General features: G+C 42.8%; 1 protein-coding gene across 1 annotated transcript; it reads right to left on the bottom strand.

The window, feature by feature from the left end:
- Positions 1-919: 919 nt before the first annotated feature.
- Positions 920-24,793, bottom strand: LOC139744096 (uncharacterized). The gene is made up of 18 exons (XM_071654555.1): positions 24,713-24,793; positions 20,641-20,888; positions 19,820-19,997; positions 18,136-18,423; positions 17,407-17,630; positions 16,243-16,395; positions 15,532-15,664; positions 14,917-15,038; positions 14,016-14,125; positions 12,692-13,066; positions 11,851-12,113; positions 10,477-10,894; positions 8,593-8,809; positions 6,580-7,637; positions 6,091-6,205; positions 4,705-4,839; positions 3,254-3,607; positions 920-1,844 (listed from the first exon to the last, which is right to left on the bottom strand). Exons 2-18 carry the CDS (start codon positions 20,818-20,820, stop codon positions 1,629-1,631), a joined length of 4,539 nt encoding a protein of 1,512 aa, XP_071510656.1. The 5' UTR covers positions 20,821-20,888; positions 24,713-24,793; the 3' UTR covers positions 920-1,628.
- Between the last annotated feature and the right edge of the window lie 1,803 nt (positions 24,794-26,596).

Raw genomic sequence — 26,596 nt, 5'->3', positions numbered from 1 at the left:
TAAACAGCTCTGATTGTTTCTGACAATACCCAAGCTGTGCAAATCTTACGTATAGCAAACTACTAAAAAAGGAAAATTTGAGCAAACAATACACAATGTATTCATAAAAAAGATCAAGGAGCTTTTGACACCATTCTAAACATGATATGACACAATCTTACAATGCATAATATATCACCATTAGCCTTTCTTGGCAGACTTCATTCAGTATCTCCGACAGCTTGTTAAAATGCCAACTAAATCTCTGTCCTTCTTCCGCTACTTTTGATCGCCATTTGCACTCTAGTTTGCGAATATTTGCAGGCTACTTCTGCTACTTTATACATGGTCAACGCACACACACTGTGCCAATTCTAATGTCAACTCCACTATGTCAGCATGTAATATAGCACAGTTTATACATTCGTCATCTCTTGACATGTTAAACATACAATACATAATGCAATACTTTTCAGAAAATGTGAAAAGAGCAAAAGGAACGGACATCAGAATGGATCTCACCCGGAGAGGATTGAGGTCACTAGGGGTCATCAACGCCCACACAACCATCAACATCGATTTGCTTCATGCTTCCTACAGGAGGGTTCCCCATCATACTTATTTGAGAAGTCATGATGGAACACTGCCTGCAATGCAGTGCCCAAAGGGTCTATACAAATTGCACACACTGTACACGTATGCTATGCATAATCCCATGAAAACACAAAAACTGAGATGATGGGAATAAGAAGAGATAAATAAAAGCTAAAAAAATTGCAAAATTAGCAATTACAATTACAACTTCTCCTTTATGGGTTTGAAAACATACATATATTCTCCCAAATATAGTGATTATATAGGAAAAAAAAGGGGGTAAAATTCAAACGTGAAATTATAAATGATATGATTTGTAAATACTCCAGTGAAAATGTTGAAAATGGACAAATAAAAAACTACTGGAATTACAATGTTGGCAAGACGAGGATATTTTTTACCAGAATGTACACATTCGACATAAATGAATGGTACCAAATATAATTCCTCAAGATAACTAAATATCTTTCAGATAGAAGCAGCAGAAGATGTCTGAATCTAGTTTGAGAATATGGAGGATCACTCCTATGCATCCTGTTTTTGTATTTTCATTTCGTTGCATGGCTCGGGCAAGCTTGTCTGTTTGGAGACTGTGTCCTCCATAATGGAAGTATATTAGCTTCTCCATTTGTGCAATAGATCTTGACCCTTTGGGCATTCCATACTGGCTGATGCACGACGGTGTTACATAAACTGCACATCCGACCCAACCCTCACTGAACTCTTCTTCACTACATCATCTTTGAGGGGAACACTGATAAATGCAGACGCAGCAAAAATGGAAAGCATCACGTTCCATCGGAAGCGAATATAATGAAGTAAATAGTGACAAATAAAAACCCCTGCTCCTCACTTTAATTAGGGGTTTGAGAGTATTTGCAGGGAAAAAAATATCTGGAAAAAATCTGAAACTTATTGAAAAAAAGTCTGAAGTGCATTAAACTACAAGCATTTCAATGCATTTGAACTGCAAAAAGAGTCTGACAGAGTGGATTTTTAGTAGAGTAAAAAAAAAATCTGAAATCAGATTACACTCTGAACTCTCACATCCCTGTTTAGTAGGGGTAATATGAGTAGTTGGACCTGCGCATTGCCTCCCGCCGCGCCACATCCAGGGCGAGGCGGCGGTCATACAGCTCCTGCTGCTCCCGCTTCTCCGCCTCGCGCTGCTTGGCCTCCTGCTGCCGCTGACGGAGGCGCATCTGCTCCAGGTACTGCTGCTGCTCCTGGTTCTGCAGCTCCCGGGCAATCTGCTGGTCGGTGGCCTCCAGCTGTGGCGGCAAGCCAACCCGACAACGAGGAGAAGCGAATCCAGGCACAGAGAAGAGCGGAAGGAAAGAACAGAGACAAAGATTGCACATTAGAGCTTATTGCCCCTCACAGACCTTTCATACTAGAGACATCACTAGACATGCCATTTTCAATCAATGGTATTTTCACCTACCCCCCACCAACACTTCTCCCAGAGTTTGGCCATTAATGTCCAGCAGGACCAAACCCTGTACGGTAAGATGATGAGACATTTCCAACGAAAGGTCATCACGAAACAAACACAATTAAATACTGTAAAACACAACATTTTCGCGGCATAAAATTTTCACGAATGGGAGCCGACAGCCTTATTCACAGAATGAAATTTTTGTGAGTTGCCTCTAACATTCAATGCGTATAGTGTAGACAAGATCTTTAGCGTGCACTTTAATTTCGTGAAACTCGGCTGCCGCGAAAATCGCGAAATTAAAATGCAAGCGAACATTCCAGTACAACGACCTTGACCCCATCTGCGTGCATTCTGCATTGGGACATCTACATCACTCGACCATGAGAACACACCGAGTGGGTGTGTTTAGCAGCAATCAAAGCACCGGAAGACTGACCAGTTTGTCATTTAGGAGACTACAAATGAAAATGTTTCTTTACACTTTCAAGCACATGACAAGCTGACAACAAACATTCTGTCAAAATATTTTCTTTCTAAATGTTAAAATTATCCAAGGAGAAAGGGCACCGATCCCCTGAAATTATAAAACTCAGGTGAAACTGCATTTCAAACTCTCTCTTGTGATAACCACATTAGAATTTCCAACAACTAAAAAAAAAAATCACACCGGAGATATGTGATAAAGTAGGCTTTAGTGAGGTCCCCAAAGTATGTACCATGGATTGTCACTTTGAATGTACTGCTCGTTACAATTTGAGCATTCACCCAGTTTTAGTCAAAATTTTTGCTGATCTGCCATCTTCAAACCCCATCCATGTCATTATAAAACAAGCGCCTGACAGTCAAGATGAGCTCAGTTTGGTTGAATAGAGACGAGGCTCTATGTGTTATCTTTTGCCGGTTTACTCGTTTGTTATTTCCTTCTTCTTTTCAAGGGGAAGGGGATGGAAGAGAAGGGATATTAAAGTGCAGCTGATTGGAGAGGGAGTTGAGCCGGCTGACCTTGAGGCTATCTCCAAGTAGCCAAATTCCATGGTCGATCCTATGTTCTTCAGCACAATAATATTCTTGGGCAAGAGAAGTGGAGTAGGAGTGGACAATGGAGTTCTTGTGTGCCATCTGGGTGGGTAGGGGCACCACTGATTTGGGGGTTTGATTTTGTTTGTAAGTATCTTGGGGGAAGGGGTTTCAGATATTCTTAGGTAAAGCTGGCAGGAAAGAAAGTGCTGGGCATCTCACCATTTGTTGTTTGCTGGCCACTGTTGGCTGCAATCCCCTCACCTCGCGCCCAACGGTGCCTGGGTGGTGCACTGCACCATGGTCTGCATACTGGAGCCCCACGGCACCAGCGGTGGCACCGGCAGTGGCACTGGTAGAGGCCCCGTACCTGTAAACGGGGTCCACGCCGTAGTAGGAGTCCTCCGTCGGGTCGGGCCAGGGACGGCGGGCACCCTTGGCACCCTGTCCACCGGCCGATGTGGGGGGCAGGGGGGCACCCCAGTCCTGCTGGTGGTGGCTAGGTTGCCGACTGTACCGGGCCAGGCTCCTCTCTTGAAGCTGTATCGCAGGGCTCTCAGGCAACATGAAAGCATTCTGAGTGACAGAAAGAGAGATTGATAGAAAGAGGAAAACACAATATAACATAGACTTAACTGGCCACTGGCTGGACATCATACCTACCACAGCTAACCCACTGTGATGCTCAATCGCTCTCAACTGCTCTGGAACAATCTCTCCCGACATGAAAGATGATTACTTTACCAACATTTCCTTGGAGTCTCATCGGCAGTCTTTCACTTGCAATGATGAGGGATAAACCATTTTTATTTCTATATAACCTCAGTACCAATTTTCTTTCACTTGCTTACTTCATAATTTGGATAATCAAAAATATCGACATTGATCTAATGGCCTATCAAGATCTTCTATACACACTAGTAAATTTCACAAACACGTGGACAATGAGTGGCAGTTAACTGAATACCTATTGTGGTTCCCACAGCAGTCAAGATCTCCCAGATACATGTAGCAAGAATCATTGGTTAGATAGTCATTCCTAATTTGCTATTTACTTATCGCTGCTTTTCTAAAAGACGACCATTACGACACGTCCATTCCACAGGCGTTGGTTAATTTGGATACTTCTTGTAACACACTGGTTAGGCATGGCCCATCTCTTGTCCCTGTTTTAATCACTTACTACCCATAATGATAATAATCATTATAATAATAATAATAACAAAAATTATAATAAGATCTTCTTGATCATAGGTAGCCTCTTCAGTGCTGACACTGCTCTACCAGACGGCTCTACCAGACGGCCCTACCATTAAAATAACACTAATGTCGCCAGGAACCTACTCTGACAATGGGGTCGAGAGGGACATGGTGGATAAAAACATCTCGTCCAAGAACATAAGCACTGGACTGGATTCAAACTTGTGTCCTCCGATTGACAGTAAGGAGTCTTATCCACGATGCCACAATGCCTAACCTAGTGCCTCAGTTAAAAGATAACCACTGAAAGAACATCACACTGCAAATGATTCTCAGCTTGGTTTGCTTCAAGCGGCATTACGTAAGTGGCATCGGGTCAAAACTTCAGCCCACTGGCCAGTCAAGTTCTCCCGGAGGACAAACCACCGAGACCACTGACAGCTGGCTAGATCCTCATCCATTCATTCACTCACCACGGAGGTGGGAGGCTCAGCACGCGTAGTGCTGGGACCGCCGTGGTTGCAGATGGAGTGGTGGTTCTCCCGCCCTGGCAGCATGTTCTCCAGTGCCTTTTCCTCTATGTCCAGCATCAGAGTGTTTCGGGCATGCTAGGTGGGTAAAAGGGGGGAAAAAGCAATGATTAAGTGTCAAATCCGTATAAAAAAAAAAAAACAAACAGAAAAAAATTTGGCTTGATTGAAACCTTGATGAAATGTGGCACAAATCCTTACTAAAACTAGAAATGTCGCTACAGCGACTGGTGTATGCCTCCGCCATAATGCATGGTTCTCCTAGGTCTATAGTACAATGTCTTGACAATGTGTGATGACACTTGGCAAAATATTAAAATGACAGGTTTGCCACAAATGTGCTGAATGTTCATTTTCCTAGAACTAGGTTCAATTGGATGAATGATTAAAACGTCAGAGTGCAGGTATTTGGGGAACTGATGATTTTTACTTGACTTTGACCCTTTTATAAGTTTATGCATTGAGTAATTTTCAAGGTATTGAGAAAAAGCATAATTTCAGTATCAAATGGTAAAATAGTATTATCTAAACCTGGCCTTTGACCTTTGACCTCACAGTTCCAAAGAGAATCACTGTTAGGTAGAACATGCATAAATATGTAAGTTTCATGATAATACCTTGAGTTACTTTTGAGACACCATATGGAGGAAAAAGTGCAATTTAGCACTTTCACTTGACCTTTGACCTTTGACCTTTTGGCAAGAAACTTCCCACAGAATATATATTGGGTTATACATGCATACATCAAGTTTTTCAAAAATCCTTCAGGCATTGCATAAATATAAGGAAAGTAGTGATATTTTGAGGAGTTGACCTTGACCTTTGACCCCCTGACCTTTGACCCATGACCCCCAACTTCCCTAGATAATCACTGCCCATCGGTACATGCATATATACTAAGTTCCATGAAGATAACTTGAACCATTTGCGAGATATGGAGAAAAACATGAAATTTCAACCTTTTTTCACAAAATAACCTGTGACCTTTGACCTTTGACCTTTGACCTGTGACCCGTGACCCTAAAATCCAAACAAAGTATCATCCCCCCAGGATATACCCTCATACCAAGTTTGATGCAAAACCACCTCATGGTTCTTGAGATATCAACAAAAACAAAACGGGACGGACGGACGGACGACCCGAAAACATAATGCCTCCGGCCACTTCGTTGGCGGAGGCATAAAAAAATAGTGTGGTTAGAGCAGGACAACAATGTTCTTTAATTTTCTTGTATTCTTGGGTTTTTGATTGGGGGGGGGGGGGATTGGGGTGATGGGGGGGGGGGGGGAGGTGGAGGCAGGAGGGGCAAGGGAAGGTCCCAGGCCTACCTTGACAGTCTCCTTGGCTTGGATCTGCTGGCTGACTTGGTCCAGCGCCTGTTTCAGCTTCTCCTCAGCCCTCGGGTCACACTCCACAAGCTTGGCCACATTCTGCTCCCAGTCACTGTTCACCAATCACAATACGGGAAGAGACAGAAATTAACAAGAGACGCAAACAAATTGAAAACTATGTGCAAACAGCACAACTTAATAATAGTGATAAAATACATAAAATGCATATATGGAGTGGATGTGAATGACAAGTTGTTGAAAAATTGCACAAGCAGCAGACTTTGTGTTAGTCCCCCAAAAAAAACTTACAATGGGTACGTCTGACCAAATTTTCTTTCAAACGCCATGATTTCTCAATATATCAGAATAGGTAAAATAGGGAAAGAGTAAAGTGCTCTTAGGGGGATAAATAAAAGTTGCACTGATAACATTCATAAAGTCACATTATGTAGATGAAGAAAACATATAACAAGAGATTACACTCACTCCTGATACAGTAAGTCTGTATCACTACTCTCAGAGGTGTCTCTGAGAAACTTGTCCTCAAACGGTGCCACACAGTAACCCTCTCCATTGGAGGTCTGGAAGCCGGGTGCCACCTGGCAGTCCTGCATGGTCATGTTGACGGGTGTAGTGTTCTCCTCCATACCCGCACTGACCTTCAGCGGTCCTGTGTTCCTGCCCATGGAGCGGGCCGACCTTGAGGCCGTCTCCGAGTAGCCAAAGTCCATGGACGTGCCCGTCTTCTTTGGCACGATGTCCTTGGGCAGACGTGAGTACAGGTGGAGGATGGGGTCCTTGTGGGCCAGCTGGGCGGGCAGGGGCACCGGAGGGTAGGAGGTGATGGGGCCGGAGCTGTTCTGGCCCTCCTCCCTCCGCTCCATCTCCAGCTGAATCTTGGTGCCGCGCTCGAAGTGGCTGCAGCCCGCCCGCTGGTCCTGCTGCTTGACCTGGTTCAGTGTGCGCTTGAGGTCGTCCATGGACATGTCCTTGAAGTCCTGCATGGTGTGGGTGCCCTGCACCGGGGCCTGCTGCTGCTCCTCGGTCTCGTTTGCCGAGACATGGCGCACCAGCACCTTGCTGTAGGTCATGGTGTAATTGGTAGCTGTCTCCTTCACGGCTTTTCCGGTGTTCGGGGTGAAGAGCGAGGTGCTAGTCCAAGGGTTGTAGCTCCCTTGGGACGAGACATCGCCCTCTGACCTATCCTCCTGCCCGTTGCTGTCAAAGGCGCTCTCTTTGCTACTGTCCGTCGCTAGGGGAACCTCTGCATCGACGTCGATGCCATTGTTCCGATGATCACAGTCATCGTCGTCATCGTCATCGGTGATGCCCTTGAACTGAATGCCCAGGGACGAGGCCGAATTGGGAGGGGAGAAAGACATCGGCCAGATGACGCCACTTGATGTCTGGGATGTTAGCTTTGTCAGCTTAGGAGTAGACGATGCGCTTGGTGTCGTTGGGGAATTATCTACATCACCTTGCATCTCGTCCAGCTTATTCACCAAGTAATCTTTCTTCTCCCTGAGCTCAGTAAGACTTGGTCCCTGTAAACAACAGAGAGAGAGATAGAGAGGCTAAACAAAAGTTAAAGCATTGCTGAACCTATCAAAACAAAATACATAATTTTTGTATGTCAACATGTTATCTTGCTTGAATGGCACACAATTAAAATTGTCAAAGGAAAGAAGTAGTCCACATTGTGTCAAGAGTTAAGTACTGCACAGTGGCGTTGGGCACAGCTGAATAAGATTCCACCCAATAAAACTTTGCACCAGGTAGGTAATCATTGTTGGCCCTACATTGGTAGCCCCTTTAAAAGGCAAAAACACTACATTCTCTCAGAATATTACAGTAGCATTTGTCAAATTTTTGCTTACACTACCTTCAAGTTAAACAGAAAGGTGAGCCAATCTGTTCTCTGATTTCAACCACCCCCTCCTCATCCACCCCCACTGCATAACATTTCTTTCCCTTGGCTCGCGACAAAAAAAAAACTTTTCTCGGAGTTAATCAATAGGGAAAGGAAATCAAGACAAAACTGTATTAATACATTTATAAGTCACTGCATTCACAAGACAAGGGATTTCCTCTCCTTAAATCTCCAAAGACACTTTGCCACAAAAATGACACTTGCATTTTGCTGATACTGCCATACAATTTGTATGGATTATGATGCACAAGACTTTGTTGGTTTGGGTAGTTCGCTTCATCAAAGTGAATTGACCTCCAAGCTACCCAGTATCAAGTCTGAGCGACAACTTCCACAGATTATTTTCTGCGTTTCCTAAATCTGTATTTTCGGTGAGTGCAACAAGCTGTAACAAAGTTTCTCGCCATAGTGGAAGCCAGGACCCAATAAAGACATTTGCATACTAAATGCATAACTAATACTTGAAAAAAAGAGAAAGAGGAACATTGACATTAAAACACACACATACACACACACACACACACAGATCAGAGAAAATGATCTCACGAATGCAGGCGGCACAAACCCACCCTTTCAACTTTGAGCGGATGCTTCGGGGGTGGCACTTGCTTGGAGGGCCTGGGCTTGCCGTGATGAAGGTTGTCCTCCGGCGAGTCCGCATAATCCGACCGGCCCTGGCTCGGTATCAGGAGTGGGGCCGATGCAGCAGGCCCCTGATGCAGAGCAGTCTGCCCGTGAGCGTGCTGATCGTACAGGGAGTAGTAGTCTGGGCGAGGGTCCCGCCACCTTCGATCAAAAGGAGCACCAAAGTGGTCATGACGTAATGATAAAACACTTGGAATTCCTCTCCCTATAACTCGATCACGAATCTAAGATAGCAATGGTCCATCATTGATATACATTTGTGTGTGTGTTTTTACCTGGCAGACATAATGCTCGCACCTTAAATGTTAACTATTTTATCAAGTTTACACACTGTAGCCCAAATATATACCAGGAACACGTAGGTCAAAAGTCACTTACGTAGTCTGTATCTAAAGCCCCCGTTCCACTATGCCGTTCTCGCTACGATTTGACAATTTTCTCAGGTCGGGAAGGATCGGGTAAAACCTGAGCCGATCTGGACACAGTACGATGTTAGAACGCTCTAAGTACGCTGCAGTTACGACTACCAAGTGCTTGCTACGCTCTTACTACGATGATCGGGAATGAGACATTACGATCTCTGCCGCTGCCGGTACGCTTTAGAACGATGTAACTACGCTGTCAGTGCGATGTTGCCGATGTTATCCGATCGATGCACGCTGTATCTACGCTCTGAACGATCTATATGATCTTATCACGCTGTTACCCCGTTCAGAGAGCTGAAAAGTGCCCGATGTGCCCCGATGTACCCCGATTCGACTGTCGGTCTGCAGTCAGTCAACTTATTAGCATGCAGAACCGAAGAAATATACTGTGGACCTCGAAGAGGCTCCTCAACTCACGGTTCTTTTGCAGCAATGCATTATATAAACAAAGACGTGCTGATTTTCCAAGGCTTTTTCTTGATGTCGTTGCTTTTATAGCCTTCCTCCAGTTGTAGAGGATTTCATATTCTTCAAAATTCTGCTATGTCTTCTTCCTCCTCTTTCAGCATCACGTGCAGTCTCTCTTTCTTCGCCTTTTGGGTAGCTGCTTCGCTGCTTTCTTCTCTTCTTTTTCTTCATCTCTTCTTCTTCTTCGAAAATTACAGCTAAAATTACTTCCCGTTCTTGTGCCGATGTTACTACGCTCAGAAAGACCTTGTTACGCTCATCCCGCTGCGTTTACGCCGTCACTACGCTCTCCCCGCTGCGTTTACGCTGTCACTACGCTCTCCCCGCTTGCCGTACGATTAGAAATATGTCAATTTTGATCGGGGAGATCGGGAAGAAATTTTGAACCGGTTCAAAATTTCTTCCCGATCTGAAAAAATGCCCGCTCCAACCTCGACCTCCACACGCTGCTGCTACGATGCTTCCGATCCCCGTACGCTTTTGCCGCTCTCTCCCGATCTGCTAGATCGGGACAGATCGGGGTCCAAATCGTGATAGTGGAACGGGGGCTTAATAAGCACAAATAAGTCATACCTTTCACATGCCTGTGTCAGCGCATGTTCGTTACTTGATGCGTATTGGTCAAGCGATCTCTCACACATATTCACTGAGACAAAATTTGCATAATCCAAGGACTAAATTCAAAATAACTCTGTCAATTTGGGCCTTACTGTCTGTATCATATGATTACTGAGTATCTGAAAAGCACACAACATACATTCGTTGTGGAAATATAGTTGAGATCATTAACTGAGAGCAAGCTATGTGAAACTCTTGGCTGAGAGCAACTAAAATGTTTGAACTGGATGATCTTCAGCAGGAGTTACAAGCTTAGTATTACGGGGGGGGGGGGGGGGGGGGGGAGTGATCATCTACCTTGGATCCAATGGGTGTTGGTTCCACTCATAATCACGCCTGGGGAGCAGTGATTCAGGCGGGGCACTGGGCTCGATGTTGTCTTCCGCTGGCACTACGTCGTAGGCTTTCATGGTGGTCGGGTCCACGTAGCGCTGAATCACGGGGCGGCGGTATCCACCCGCCCGCTGGTTGGGGAGGGGACTCGTTGGCATCGGGTACAGATACCTGCCCCCGATAGGTGCGATATACCTGTCCCGCTCGTGGTAATCCATTGGCTGCTTGGGGCGTGGCATGGGATAGTTGGTCGGGATGAGGATGCGCGGCTGGAGTGGTGGTGCGGGCGGGGCGGTGCCCGCTGCAGAAGGCTTCAGCGCCACCGTGGGCTTGGGGTGGTCTTGGGCTCTTGAAGCCACCTTTCGCTCAATGTAATAGCCATCTGTGGCAACAGGACAAACAACAAACTTATCATATTTGTGCAAAGTCATCAAGCATTCCTTAAGTCTACACTTACGCATTATTACACAGGCATCATATCGTAAAATATTCTCTAATTTTTTACAACAATGATCTGCCACTTTTGAGATTCATTGTTCACAAATGTTAATCAAGCACAAAGTGTTGAAGTACTGGTACTGTGCCCTCTTTATCTTTGAGAGTCTTCGCATATCAGAGGATAAAGATGTAAATCCCTTGTGACATCTGAGACATCTTTGCATTTTACGTCCTACTTGGCACATGTTTGATCATGTAAACAACATTAAAGACATACAAACCTCCCTCTGCACAGAATTTAAGCTAAATCATATTTTCATACAACCGCAAAAACAGTAGATTTTTGCTATAAAATGGGGGCATATGCATAGAAAATGCGTGAAAATCGCGCTGTGATAACACAATTTCAGTTGAGTAACAACGAAAATGTGAAATACGATTGCCCTGAAAGGTACGCCAGAAGTAATGAAATCTCAGAGCATTCACAGTAATGGTTGCTACACATATTGTACTTGATGTTTTATAATCCACTTCAAAAATTGCAACATATTGGGCCATAGCAGTACCCATATCAAAAGAAAGAATCGCATGTGCAGCTTTTTAACTGCATGAGATTCAAAAGTATTGCTAGGGCACAATTCAATCATCACATACTTGTAGCATTCTACATATCCACTACTGAACGGGGAAGGCACTTCAGGAATAAAAGCCTGATACACCAACTTTTATCATTTTATGCTTTTGATCTCAAAATACTCCAGAACAACTCATTATCCTGGCAAATCGCGTCAGCCAGACAAGTCTCTCGGCAGAGCCTTGTGGATACATTGCAAGCAAACTCCAAGTGGCGGAAGATGATTTTTGAGCCCCAACGAGAAGTATGTTACAGCTTTAACTGACCTTCTGGAGGACTTGAGTATCTCGTAGACTCTGCAGGTACCAGCCTGGGACTGGACTTTGCCACCAGTCGGTTCCTGCTGGTGCCCAGGTCAACCTCGCCCTGCGATGGGTCCCCAGTCAGTCCACGTTTCATGCCCAGGTTGGCCAGGTACAGCTCCCTGTTGTTGGCGGGGAGCTCGCTGGCCGGTGTGTAGCGCTCTTGGGCGGGGCTGGCCGGCTTGTGCCCCGTCAGACCCTCGCTGAGCCCACGGAGGGACTCTTGGCTAAAGATGAAAGAAAAGCGAAAACACAATATATAATCTATCATTTCATGCGAGCTATGAGTAAATATGTAAGTTGTTCATTGTACAAATATTTGTCCACTCACAATTTTTGCAAAAAAATAAACACAACATGAAATATACAGTAGACATTAATCTGGACCATAAATTTTGAAACATTCAAGTTTTCAGAGTGCCATAACCTCAGGTAGAAATGAAGTGATCACACCAACTTGACAATATAATTTTTTTCCAGTCATTATTCGACATTAATTTGACCAAATTAAGATCTTTGTAAATTCAATGATTTATTCATATTTTCAACATTTTCTTCTTTTTTTTTTGCCACAGGAGCAACAGTTTCACATCAAGCAGTACAAATGAATTTCTTACCACGTAAGTACATTTAGGTACTAATCTGTTATGGTCAAAACTAATTGAGCTGATATCCTGCATTTTCATTGTGATTGCCTCAAAAAAAAGCCCTGCATACACACATACACACAAAAACACATGCACATACACACACACACACACACACACACACACACACACACAAGGCATCCATTCTTTACACTCACAGCTTGTCTTCAGTGTCATCAGCTGCCCCACTGCTGGTCCCTGAATCCAGGAGCAAATCCTTCCCAAGACCGGACTGGAGGAATATATTCGACCCCATGCCGATGACGGACGACAGCAAATCGCCGCCGCTCCCCTCCGCGGGACCGAATCTGGGCAGGCCCTCCCCCACGCCCAGTCGGAGGTCTGGCCCCGCCCAAGACTGGGTCTCGGAGGAGGTTGAGTCGCACCTGTCCTTGCCCGTCATACTCTTAGAACGCAGCAGGAGCTCCTGGGGGTTGTCTGGCAGGGAGGAGATGATCTCCCGCCGGCCAGACTTCGGGTTCTTGGACTGATTGTTCAGGGCTGTCACGAGCTGCCGGCTCTTAGCTCGGTACCTGTGGAAAGAGAAGCCAAAGTAAAAAAAAGAAAGAAAGTTTCAGTCTTGGAGCAAGGCCAATCATGGGCATATTTTCCGCTGGAAAAGCAGTAGCCCTCGCAAGCAAACTACACTTGGAGTCTAAATAGGATTTGTTTCTTGCTAAATGCATACATTGGCACAAGCAATATTAATATATTATAATATGATATATTATAGTTGTGAAACTTACTTCCTAGTCAAAATGAGAAACATGCTTCAAAAGCTAGACCATTTTCTAAACAGCATAAATAACACAATGGCAAATGAAAGGAAGTGTACAGTGTTCCAGCCACAGGCCATTTTAACCAAAAGGAAAAAATGTGTGATACTGAAAATGCAACCATCATATCTAATAGGACAGTTTTAGTGTCTAACTGGATGCAAAGCTCTTGTGTCTGATTAATGGCTTTGGATTTGAATAAAATGCACATACAGTCAAACCTGAAGAGTGCAACTGCTAAGGGGAAACAGAAAATAAAGCCCTCATAGGAGCTGCTAGGTAGCCAATTTGATTTTATCACAAAATGCATGGATCTGTAGTACATGTCATACACGTGTCTTCTGCACACATGAAAAAACATGAAAAACAGTTGACAGATCAAGATGTAAATGTTTCATCTCAGAAATGAATGAGTGAAAAACAATGAAAAACACAATTTAGCACCTAGTTTCTTCAATTCTTGGATAATAATTATCCATGCCTACTCACATCTGAACATTTTCCTGTGTTCATGTCTATGCATTTATCAGGGCATACATTATTCATCGTGTGTTTTCATCGCTCAAATATCTCAGTGCAAGATCTCTAACGATCTCTATGGTTTCGTTTTGTTATCGTTATCTATGGAGGGCGACGTTCCATCACCATGACATTCGCACAGCAAAGCTGTCACATGACCCAGTGATTCATCATGTGGCAAACTCACTTCTCCAGCTCCTCTTCCGAATGCGCAAAGGTGCAACTTGGACCACGAGGGCAGCCTCCTTTTTGCATGATGTCGCGACACATGCTCGTCTTGTACTTGATGTTCTGGGTCTGTGGGGTGTATCAAATCAAAGTCGGATCGAATGTAAGCATACTGTGCAACATAAAACTTTTGCATTACCCACTTTGCGACATATTTTCCTCATGGCAAGGACATTTGCAAACAGCTGACACTAAATGAAAAAAAAAAAACCACCTAATTACCTTTGAACACATGCTAATGTGTCTATACAGATCAGTTTCACTTCAAGTCTATCCTTTCACAAATTGGCGAGAGCAAAGTGCGTGACTGCAAAGGGAAGAGGATAGATGTAAACAGATCCCATACTTCTGGGATAGTCATAGCAAACAAACCTACTTCCTGTTTATTTTTTTCAAGACTCAAGAGAAAGTTCAAGTCATGACACAGGAAACAGAGACGGGATGTGGGAAGCAGGACTCTGTCCTCCTTTCCCGTACGTACAGGAAGCAGACCGAGGAACATCATGACTGCTTGGCCCACATGATGGCATCACAGGCAAAAAACAAACCAAAACACTCGGCATTACGTGTGGTGGCACCATCAAACTTCCTTCTTGACTGTTGGAAATACATTCCACACATGAGCATACCCTAATCCCAACCCAAATCAAAAGTGCTGGCCGACTCGAAAAGGGGCATGCACCGTGATATCATCACATTAGATTCTTCAATGACTTGAACGAATGTCCTCAGAGGAAACAGCCATTGCTGTTTTTCCAAATATTTCCCTTCATTCAATAATGACAGGCATTGTGTACGAACAAAAGATTAAAACAGATATCATGCACTTGTGCAGGATTCTTGAAGACTTTGTGAATTACCTGTAGATCCATTGCTTTCTTGTTCTGCGAGTAGTTCTGCATAAAGTCCATCAGACCTTGTACGACTTTCTTCACTGCATCCATAGCGGACATGATGTCCTCCCAAGATGATATCATGGCACCTGGTTAAAAATAAAAGGAACATCGGAATGAAAGTCCTACTTCAGTATAGGGAATCAACCTTCATATCCTACATGCTGAGTGCAGCTCACTGTGATAACAAGAAAAGATGCTGGCTACATGCAAGTCTCTGTCAGTATTCACATCTGAGTGCATTCGCCATTTTCATCAATGTCACACAACAGTGCCTGAAATGCTGCATGTTATCCATTGTACAAGACATAGGTTGTTACAACATGTATGGTATTGACAACTTCCCTAATGACAAAGCAAAATAAATTCAAACTCAAACACACACCAAATACATGTCTAGCTTACAGATATGGAACTAAAAATTTCTTACAACTAGTTTAATATTCCAATAGACCCATATCCATAAACAATCAGTACTTGACAGACAAACAACTTCTAAAAATGAAAAACTACTGCACAAACAATAATATTCAAGAAAAGTTACTTTACAAATATGCACACATCAATACAGACTGTAGTTACCTGGGCTTGGATCAATCTTAGCTAACTTTTCAAGGTGAATTCGCAGCTGGGCCAAACGTACTGGGTCCCCGGATCGCTGGAGGCAAATGGTCAGCTCCTCGATGCTAGAAGCAAAGGATGCGGGAGTTTGCAGCTGGAAGAGAAGACGACCCACAATTATTTCTTGGAGCTGCACACTCGGTGTTCGTTTTTTCAGTGTTGCGGTACTCTTACTCTGGTCTTAATTATCATCATCATCACCATCACCACCACAATTATCATCACAATACTCATCACGATAATCATCATCATGATCATTATTATTGTTGTCGTCTTCATGATCATCTTCATCACCGTTATTATCATCAATATTGTCATAATTATCATCGTCATTATCGTCACTCATCATCTTCATCATTGTCATCATCATAATTGTCATCATCGTCATCAGCATAATCAGCATCATCATAATCAGAGTTCGAAATTGGTGATGGTCCGCTGGCCATTGGCCACCCAAAATCATGTCGGACTAGCTACAAATCATAAAATTCTGAAGTAACTAGTCCGTCTGGCTAGCCAAAATATTGCTTCAGTGTCAAAATTGATTCTAAGTAGTCCGCCTGGCTAGTTAAAAAAAAAGTTAAGTGCGACCCCTGATAATCACTGTCATCATCATCATTATTGATCCCCAACATCATCAGCACTTTAATCAATATCCGCCTTCCTTCTCACCTTGTCTATGATTGATTGCATGTGGGACTTGTGGTTGAGGTCTCCATAGAGTAGAGAGGACCACTGCTCGGGAGAGATCCGCAGACCAGCCTCGAGGGCAATCTGCACAATCTGGGCATCGTGCTCACGCCTCAGGGAATCGTAGTTTCGAAACTACATGGAAAAAAACACAGTCGATGCCAAAAACTGGATGAGCCAGCGCTTTATCGGAAAAGTAGTATCTGCTCTCTCATGAACAAGCATGCATGTGTGTACGACTTTGTCACAAATTATATCAACAAAACTTACATTAAGGAGGCATAAAGTTTAAAGAACTTCATCATTTTACATAAATTTTAGATGGCATTTCTTTTTTATTCCTTGTGACTGGAGAGTTTTGCACAATGCGTTCTTCTTTTCTTTTCTTTTTTGCTAGTTTAGTTGTGGATGAGTCAGAGTGACACATTTTGGGGACTTTTCTTGAGATAATGAAAGTAGACAAGAAAATAGACATTACAACTTCCTGATTTCCTTTAGTGGTCACGTCAAGGCACACAGAGTGAGCATATCAGAAGTGGAAGAAAACATTGGACAAGAAAAAGGATGACAGCTTAAAGGCTTTCTCACAAAAACCTTGACTATCTTCAGTAAACAAGAATATCAACAAATGGGTCTGCCCAACATACATATATACGGGTGTAGTAAATACGGTATTCATCAGTGTTTAAAGTGTCTAAATTGATTCCTTTTCTCAATGCTGTTTATATATTTCAAAAGTAAGGTCATCAACAAATAGAAAATAACCAAATCTTTTCAATGATATTATACTTGTTACATAACAAGAAATATTTTTGATATAAAAATTATCACATACATTTTCATTATTTTCTGTTTTTCAGCAGCTTCAACCTCAAATATCTCAAGTTATTAAAAATGAATACAAACATCTGTTTTTACATTTTTACACTCTTCAATTATTTCTTCCACCTGATTTTTTTTTTGGTGGGGGGGGGGGGGGGCAGGGGAGGGTGTTTGTCTGAGTAAATATGGGTAGCAAACAGATATTCGGTCAGTTTCTCTCAGAAGAAAAAAAAAAAAAAGGTAAGAGACCCCATACTGTCTGTTGGCTTGTAAGGACAGTTCCCCATTTTCTCTTCAAGCCAAAAATAAAATAACCCTCTTCACCTCCTCTTTCAGCTGCATGAGGGAGGATTCCTCCTCCCGCTTGGTGACCTTGAAGCAGGAGGCGCGGTAGAGCAGCTGCACCACATGGCCCACGCTGGTCTTGGAGGCCTGGGGAAACTGCTGCTCCAGCTTCTGGACCACAAACAGGACCAGGACCTTGCGGGAGAGGGGCGTGCCGTCCTCCAGCGCCAGCAGTACCAGCTTCAGTGTTTCCTCCTGCATGGCTGGGGGGGGGGGGGGGGGGGGGGGATGGTGGGGAAGGGGGGAGGGGGGGTGACAGTATTATTTCTCATGCCAAGCAATGCAGAGACAATTAATGAGAGCACTTGAAAATAACAGACATCAAATGTCAGCCTAGGATTTGGATTTCTTTCAATACAAAGTGAATGGCACATTTACCATTTAGTGATTCAAAATCAGACACATCAACAAGGATATACATTATACATGCAACTCCTGTTACATCAAAGTCCTTGGGACCTGCAGTTTTCTTTTGCTATATCAACATTCCGTTGCAGCCAAACAATAAATTACATAGAGATATAAATGATAATTTCAGGTCTTGAATTGTTACTTCGCTGTAAGAATTTTCATTATGGTCGTGTTTTGCTACAGCAAGAGTGCACTGTACACGTATACAGCACTCAGTTGTGATGCATGCAAGTCAACCATGGCGAGGAGGGTCATGAAAGGAGGCGAAGGAAGCTAGGGTCATGCCCCCGAACATACCTGGTCCCAGGAACTGGCATCCCCGGGCGCGGACGGCAGCCCACAGGTTGGTGGACAGCTGCTGGGGATTCTGGTGCTGGACGATCAGCTCGGTGACGATGCGCTCCCCGAGTGACCGGGCCGCGCGCACTGCCCGCGCCCGCCCTTCCTCCTCCACTAGTTGGCAGTTGACCAGGGTAACCAGCTTGCGTTGGATGGGCCGGCTCAGCAGCTGACCGCTCCCCGAGCTACTGGTGGTACTGCTGGTGGTACTGCTGCCGATGCTGCTGTTTAAGCCATTCGTACTTGCTGGGTAGCATGAAAAAAAAAAAAAAAACACACATAAAATCACAACAGCTTAGTTCGAAGGGAAAATGGGGCATAAACAATTGATGTACACGGTCGCTGGGGGGGGGGGGGGGGGGATTGACGAAGAGGAATACCGGGTACAGTTTGTACAAAGGACATGATGGTGAATGCTGATGTCAGAAAGGATTTGATAGAGTTTAACCTTACAGACATGAAAGCAATGAGAAAAGTAGGTTAGAGGGGGAGAATCCAGGCAATCATTACTGTATGACCCTGTGGATTTTCCTTCTTGTTGTTGTTTTGTTTTTGTTTTTGTTTTTGTCATTCTAGTTGTTGGTCCAACATGGGGCAGTCTCGTACTGTGGCAAATGAACATTGATAAGAATTCATTGCCAGTGCCTAAAAGGAAGCTACTTACCTTTACTTACATTGAAAAAAAAAATAAACAAAAATAACATAATCTTCCCACCATATGATAAGAGGGTTGGCATTGACAGCATGACCCACTGGGCATATCAAGTCTTTAGTACAGTAGGTGGGACCTAACTTTCACAAAACCAAACCACAACACTGTCAGTGTGTGTGCAAATGTGCATTTTTTTTTTCACATTCTTTGACTAGATGAATCCACATAGCATGAAGTAGTATCAAGTTCTGTTTTCCTTGTTTTGGGGTTTTGGTGTTTTTTTTCTCTCTTTTTCATTTTTTTTTTTTTTTTTTTTTGGGGGGGGGGATTGTTTCTTTTTTACATAATTGCATTTAATACAAGGAAATGTTTACATACTGATGAGTGATATCACACATACACAAAGAAAAGTTTACATACCGTGATACTATCACACTTGTACAAGGAAAAGTTTACATACCATGGTTCTGCCATACTTACACAAAGAAAAGTTTCGCAATCACAAAGATATGACATGTTAAAGACATTATTTAACATTTACAGATGAGACAAAACCCAGCTTTAGTGCTTCAAAATAGTTAAGTGTGAGTTAGGGATAGAAACAACCAATGTAAAAATGTTAATCAGTATAATCAATGTTAAGCACTGTTAAATATACAAAATGTGAATAACAGTTATAATAAAACTGTTTCTAGAATAAACAGTCTACAGTTATGGTTTATTGAAAAAAATAGTGATATCTCCTTATATTTTAGGCTTTACTGCGAAATCTTCATAAGGCAGGATGTTGTGTGATACAACTGACTTACACATATGCATCAAATGTGACTACATAAACATTTTTTAAATCACAGCTCCCAATGGTAAACAGTACCTTTACTTAGATGTGTTTTAATGCTACAATATTACAGAAAACTAAAAATACATCATATTTTTTGCATTAGGCATCACAGCAAACAAGTTGCTTGCCTTCAGTGAATATCACCTCACCTTTGTTGAGGGTCCTCAAATGCAGTGCTAGCTCTTCAACTATCTGCCGCGCGCTGCGGTAGATCTTGTACTCCGCGGGCTTCATGCCGTCGGGTACCCGTTCCCGACTCGCATCGCGCATCACCTCCGATCCGGCCACCAGCTGGAGAATGGCATAGTTCGTTGGCAACTTCTCAACCTGAAATAAAAGGCAAATGAATCGGTGGAATGCAGAATTGCATGTCTTGGCACGGGAAAGATATTTAGAGAGCCGCCCTCCGAATTATTTCGCAAGTAAGGGATTGTGCTGACTACTAATCTCTATTCAGCATTGACTTCTGTTGACAAGACAATAAACATACAACTACACAGCACTGGAGTATCTAGAAAACAATTCATTATGAAAATTGTTCAAACAATCATCCAATACTGATAGATCAGTGGTTATAGAGACCCAGAGTGAAAGTTTGGATTGACGGAAATTCTGAACCATTGTTTGAGTATTTAGGCACTCTTGACTTGATAACCTTGACCTTATGGAAGCGCTCAATGATGTCTTCTCTATAACATCAACAGCATGAAATTTCAACCTCCGAATTTGTGGTTTGTGACATAATTCGACCGAGTTTTGAAAGCTCTTTCATATGATGTTACCATCATTGTGTGTGTGTGTGTGTGTGTGTGTGTGTGTGTGTGTGATTTTTTAGGTGCACACTTTCTGCTTGGCAGGCAACAATATGTAGAATTGCATAATAAAAACAAACAAGATGAAAACACAACAACGTAGGCTGTACAGGAAGGAGAGAGAGAGCTACATAGCATCTGTGCTCCAAAACTCTAACCTCTCTGGTAATGGCCGTCTGGTCAAACGGGCACTGATGGCGCGGAAGTGTGCCTAGACACATTCGGCAGACCGTGTGGCCGCAGGAGAGACTGACCGGCTGGCGGCCAGATGGGCTGAAGTCCTTGCAGCATACTGGACAGGACAGAACCTCCGTCCACTGGGGCGTTTGGATGGGCATCTCTCTTGTGGGTTATAGACTGTCCAATGCCATAGAGTCATGGTATAGGGTAACAGCCCTGTGAATGACTGAACAGAAAATGGAATGCATGTGATAATTTTCATATCTTTTCACTATCATTTTTTGCCCTTTCTTGACTCATATGAATGACAATGATGAAACAAGATTGCAATAATAGAAACTCAGTTTTCTTCTCACTGCAGATTGTGCAATAGAATTATACACCACATTTGTTACATTTTGCAATAAGCCTCTAATTGAACAACTATACCTATTATGAACTTTGTAACTACAATGTATCATCACATTAGCATATATTGTCTATTCATTTTAGAATATATTTCCAGGCCTACTAAACTGTATTATAATGCACCTTGACTGTGTACTAGTACATTTTGTACATGTGTTAGTGCACATCGCATTCATTTCGGGATCAGTGTGAATATCTTTATTTCATTTTTTGATTAATTCGTGAATAGCATCCAACTCACAAAATTTGTGACAATGAAATCCCCAAGAAATATATGGTATAGGACGGCAACAGGCCATAGCAGTGATAGCGCACTACACAGCAGACAACTCATCAGTTGGCACACTGTGTTTCTGGTTTGTTTGTCAAGTTCCAAGGTGCTTTTACTCTGAGCGATGGAACAAAATGCGCTAAAAATGCAAGTCATGTTTATTCAAAAGCTTCAAAGGCACATTATCATCTATATTATTAGACATTTTATTGACAAATTAATCATTTCAGATCTATAAAGAAAAAGCTTGACCTTATAGGTTAGCTCCACCAAATGATGAATCAATGAATTCACATGTTTCTCTATTGTATGATACTTTACTCATCATGACATCCACAAATACAATGAAATTGTTACTCTTATAGGGTATATTGAAACTTTGGATTTGTATCGCTTATTTAATCACCTATAACCATACCAATTTTCATTAAAATAAAAACAAAGAAAAGGGAAGTCATAGTCCAAATATTAAAGGAAAGAATCAAACTAATTCTCATAACCACTTTGATTTGCATCCAGAGCACAGGAAGCAGGGAAAGTTTTATATTTGTGTCTGTGTGTGCATGTATGCTTGCGTGTGTGACTAAAAGGAAACAAGCGTTCGGTACACAGATCAAATCACAGTGCAGTGCGCAAACATGCCCTTTGAAATGACCAACAGTCCAACTAATATCACACAAGGAACATAAACGTTTTCAAAACATAAGTGCTGGTCACTGTCAGGAGAAGGATTTGGAGTGTCTGCCAACTGCACCTATTATCGGCTAAAGTCCATGGTTGATAAACAGATATTGTCAAGATTCAAGACCGTTACAAATGCATTCTCAAAACAAGTTAGAAACACTTTGTGTCCTAATACTTGAAATAGGTACCATTTATACAAACAGCGAATGGTCACGAGTGCCATGGTATGAGATTTCATATGGGGTGAAATTTGAATTTGAGTTGAATAGTATGCCTCATCTTTCACCTAGTGCAAAATCTTGCTCCATTGCAGGAGCAGAGTTAGAGAGCATGCACTATTTGTTTTCTACAACACCTCAGACGTCCAGAGGTAGAGTCCACATGCACATTGGACCACAGTGATTTTAAATGACTTGAATACAAAAATGGCAGCCATTCTTTTAAAGAAAGGAAAGAAGAGTTAGTTGAACATTGAATTGTGGCACTGTTGTATCCAAAATCGATTGGTTATGAGGCCGTTGAAAAAAAAAACAAACAAACAGCGAATGGTCACGAGTGCCATGGTATGAGATTTCATATGGGGTGAAATTTGAGTGCATGCTTCTACCCGCTTGAGGGCGTGCAGCAAAGCCAATATGTACACTGTAACATGATCATCATCACAGGCAAGTAACAGTGTAAAAACTATGCGTGGATAATGACCAAATCTAAATGAGCCTATTACACAAAGGAGTAATATCTAATGTATGTAAATGGGTGATGTCATGATCAGCACACAATATTTGCAATCGACCGATCAGATACTTTAAATTTAATATAAAAGGTTGACATATAAAACTAAGTCGCCATAATCATTGTTTGAAGAAAGCAAATACTACTCAAAGAGTATCACTAACACTGTCTATGACTGTGTCATTGTCCAAAATGATCAATGATGAACAAGTAGAAGTCTCCTAGATTAAGGGGGAGGGTTGGAGGAGGGTTCAAATTTACTAGATTTAATTTACTAGATTTAATTTACTAGAATTTACTAGATCATTACGAGTGGACGACCCGGGGGGGGGGGGGTAGGGCCTAGAAATCTATCAAAGTTTTTGTATTCAAGTTTATCCTATTACTGAGTATTAGGCAGAAAAATCTGTCTCGCCGGAACCCTGGCCTACGTAACTTTATCAGAGACTCCAACTCTACCACTTTCAATGGGAGATCTCCCGCCAAAAGCCCATTTTTGCAAAATCTCCCATTCTCCCGCCCTGGCTCTGTGTCTTCTGGTTGTAACTTGTTGTATGGCTTTGAATACTACTACATGTATTAGTAGACTATTAGATGCCATTCAATTTCATATGCACGCATGAATGGCATCTGCACATGAAATATGAAATGAAGTTTCATTAAGCCAATATGATTTGAATCATTGAATTATTACTCACTTACTAACTAATACTAATACTAGTGCCATTGTATAAATTGTATGTTCAGAAGGTGCTTGAGGTTGGAGTCTCTGCGTTTAATAATTATCATTATTATTAGACTCTATCTAACCGTTAGCCCCGGAGACCGCGCCGCCAGGCGCGGTCCTGGCGGCTTCCCCGCAGTTTCGCTTATGTTAGTTCCTAAGTATTCTGTGCGCTTGTGCAAGTGATTGTGAATTCTGTGAACATCGGTGAGCTGCTTATAAGACATCATTTTGTGCATCACAAGCAATGAAATGCATCAAACAGTCGCCGATGATAGTCATTTAGGTTTCATCGACCCATGTAAGTATTCCTAGTAGTTTCTGTTGAAAAATTAAGGAAATATAGCGCCGCAAAGGCACCCGTTTGTTCAACATGAAGATCTTTTATGGGAGCACGGCGCAGCCGCCACACGCAGTGGCGGCTGTCGCAGTTATCTAACCGTTAGACCACTTTGACTAACAGTTACAAATCACACTGAGAAAATGCATCATTTACAAAATCATTTAAATTGATATGGCATGCCATCATCACAGAGAAGAGGTAAATACACCGACAAGATCCCAACAAAAAAGATGACATGGCGGTATGGCGCAACTGTAATTTTAGCGCGACGGTTAAACCGATGATATTTGTCTTTTCTCATTGCTGGGACCTTCTGTTTTGGAGCTCCAAGTAATGGAGCGGACTTCTTATCTAACGATGTAAACGTAACCATGTGGTAAAGTAATATTTAACTGTTAGACTGTCTAACGTTAGAAATTAATTTAATATTAAGTTTAACTGAGCTGAACCGGGCTGGCTGGTATTTATAAACGTTTGGACCATGTTTACAAGCAAAATACCAACGTTGGTCGTTGAGTCGTTAGATAAGAATCCCAACGAGAAGAGACAGATGCCATTGGCATTGGCATTGCGTATTGAGCCACTTGCAGCTCTAACGTTTAGAGCAGAGTGACGCCATGCGATTTTCAGTAAAATTTAGCGACACGGACCGAACATTGTCCCACACGTGAGGATATGTGTAGGTGGCCTCTATTGTCTCTCAGCTCAGATGGCTCTCATGGCTGCTGGGTTAATCAGACTGCCACTTCCGCACTGCTGTGTTTCCATGGGCATATAGACTCGACGAACGTCAGGGTTTCGAAATTTCCGGAAGAGATGAGCATCTTCTCAGGTAAACTTACCGATCGATTTGCAAAGTGAAAAAGCTGGACACGACAAATCACTCACCTCCACAAATCATCACAAGTGAGGGAGAAACGTCTCAAAACCATGCACAACTGACAAATTCGACGCTGATCCTGAGGAGTTTAGGCACTGGTACCGAAATTTACGTCGTACTGTATTGTCGAGCGAGCGTGCGCGAGATTGTCAACGATATTCGACTGCTCTATGTACAGATCTGCGCTCGGCTATCGCGCTGAGCGGTGGTGGTACACGGAAAAACTTGCACGGAACACATGAATGGCGAAACTTCGCTGATACTCCACTAGCGGCTCTCCGAGGGTAGCACAACTCTGCGGAACTAGTCCGTGTCCGCGCGCGCGTTCAATCGCCACCAAAGATAGTAGTGCGTCTTTGATCGCCACTCTTGCGTTGGCCGCGCCGGTTCGTGCCTATCCATTCCGGTTTTTACCATCCAGGCAAGATGATGTTTTGCTGATGTTGAATCACGGAGGAGAACAAAGGTGGAGGGGGGGGGGGGGGGGGATGGTTTGGTACAGGGTGGAACCTAGGATGTTTTAGTTGCAGCGAATCTACAGAATGAACTTGAGTATTTGAATAACATAGGCCTGCTACTAGTACATTTGTAACAACGGATAATCGACATTACCCCCTATTTTTTCATTATCTCTATCGGGCCTATCAGTTGAGCTGAATATCTCTACCAGCCCGAGCGTATAAAATGGGGGGGGGGGGGGGGGGGAGGGGGGGGAACATTAGGCCTATAACCCCCCTCCCCCCCCCCCCCCATATTTTTCGGGATGTGTTGGGGGAAAAAAGTCATAAGACAGGCGTAGACCTAGACTGGTAAAGCAGAAATGCAAAACTGTACAAAACTATACAAGCATTTTATGCGTTGCATTACTTAGTAGGCTATAAAAACCAGTGGCGTATCTAGGGGGGGGCAAGGGGGGCACGTGCCCCGGGCGCCACTCCTTGGGGGCGCAAAAAAAAACGAAAAAACGAAAAAAAAAAAGAAGAAAAAAAAAGGAAGAAGAAGAAGAAGAAGGAGGAGGGAAAAAACAAAACAAAACAAAACTCGCCCGGACGGGGGAGGAGGGGGGGGGGGGGACGGAGAAGGGGGCAGAAAACCAAATCAAACAAGATAAAAACAAAACATAATGATGACGCGGACAAATAACAATGTTTATTGTGTTATTGTGTTCACACAAGAATTCCGAATTCCATGTTTTGTAAGCTGAAATACAAAACTTTTCGGCTCGCTCGCTGCGCTCGCTCGCCAAAAATTAACAAAAAAAAAGAACAAAACGTGATGATGACGCAGAAATATACAAATGTCGACTCATTACTCGCGCATACAAATTTAGAGTATTTTTCAAGTCCTCAGTTTGTTGGTATGAATCGTTATCTATAAGGCCGTCACTATATCTTGATTAGAATTGTAAGATTTGATAAGCAAAAAAGACAAGAAATCCATGTTTTGTAAGCTGAAATACAAAAATTTTCGGCTCGCTCGCTGCGCTCGCTCGCCAAAATTTATCAAAAAAAGAAGATAAAAACAAAACGTGATGATGCGGAAATAAACAAATTTCGACTTACTCGCGCATACTAATTTAGAGTATTTTTTGAAGTCCTTAGTTTGTTGTATACAGTAAATCGTTATCTCTAAAGCCGTCACTATTAGTATCTTGATTAGAATTGTAAGATTTAATAAGCAAAAAACAACAAGAATTCCATGTTTTGTAAGCTGAAATACACAAGTTTTCGGCTCGCTCGCTGCGCTCGCTCGCCAAGATTTATCAAAAAAAAAAGATAAGAACAAAACGTAATGATGACGCAGAAATATACAAATTTCGGCTGACTCGCGCATATATACTAATTTAGAGTATTTTTTCAAGTCCTTAGTTTGTTGGTATAAATCGTTATCTA

The sequence above is a fragment of the Diadema antillarum genome, unplaced genomic scaffold (genome assembly GCF_040938485.1).
Source record: "Diadema antillarum isolate AM-2024a unplaced genomic scaffold, OU_Dant_1.0 scf00000035, whole genome shotgun sequence".
NCBI lineage: Eukaryota > Metazoa > Echinodermata > Echinoidea > Diadematoida > Diadematidae > Diadema > Diadema antillarum.
Note: the sequence above shows the minus strand (reverse complement) of the source record. Positions and strands in the feature narration are given on the sequence as shown.

Bases quoted from the DNA above. Each gene is read 5' to 3' on its own strand.
- LOC139744096 (XM_071654555.1), bottom strand. From the start codon at position 20,820: ATGCCCATCCAAACGCCCCAGTGGACGGAGGTTCTGTCCTGTCCAGTA. The intron at 6,206-6,579 runs GTGAGTGTAATC...ATTGGTGAACAG, and splicing joins ACAGACTTACTGTATCAGGA to TGACTGGGAGCAGAATGTGG. The intron at 4,840-6,090 runs GTAGGCCTGGGA...TTACCCACCTAG, and splicing joins AAGCCAAGGAGACTGTCAAG to CATGCCCGAAACACTCTGAT.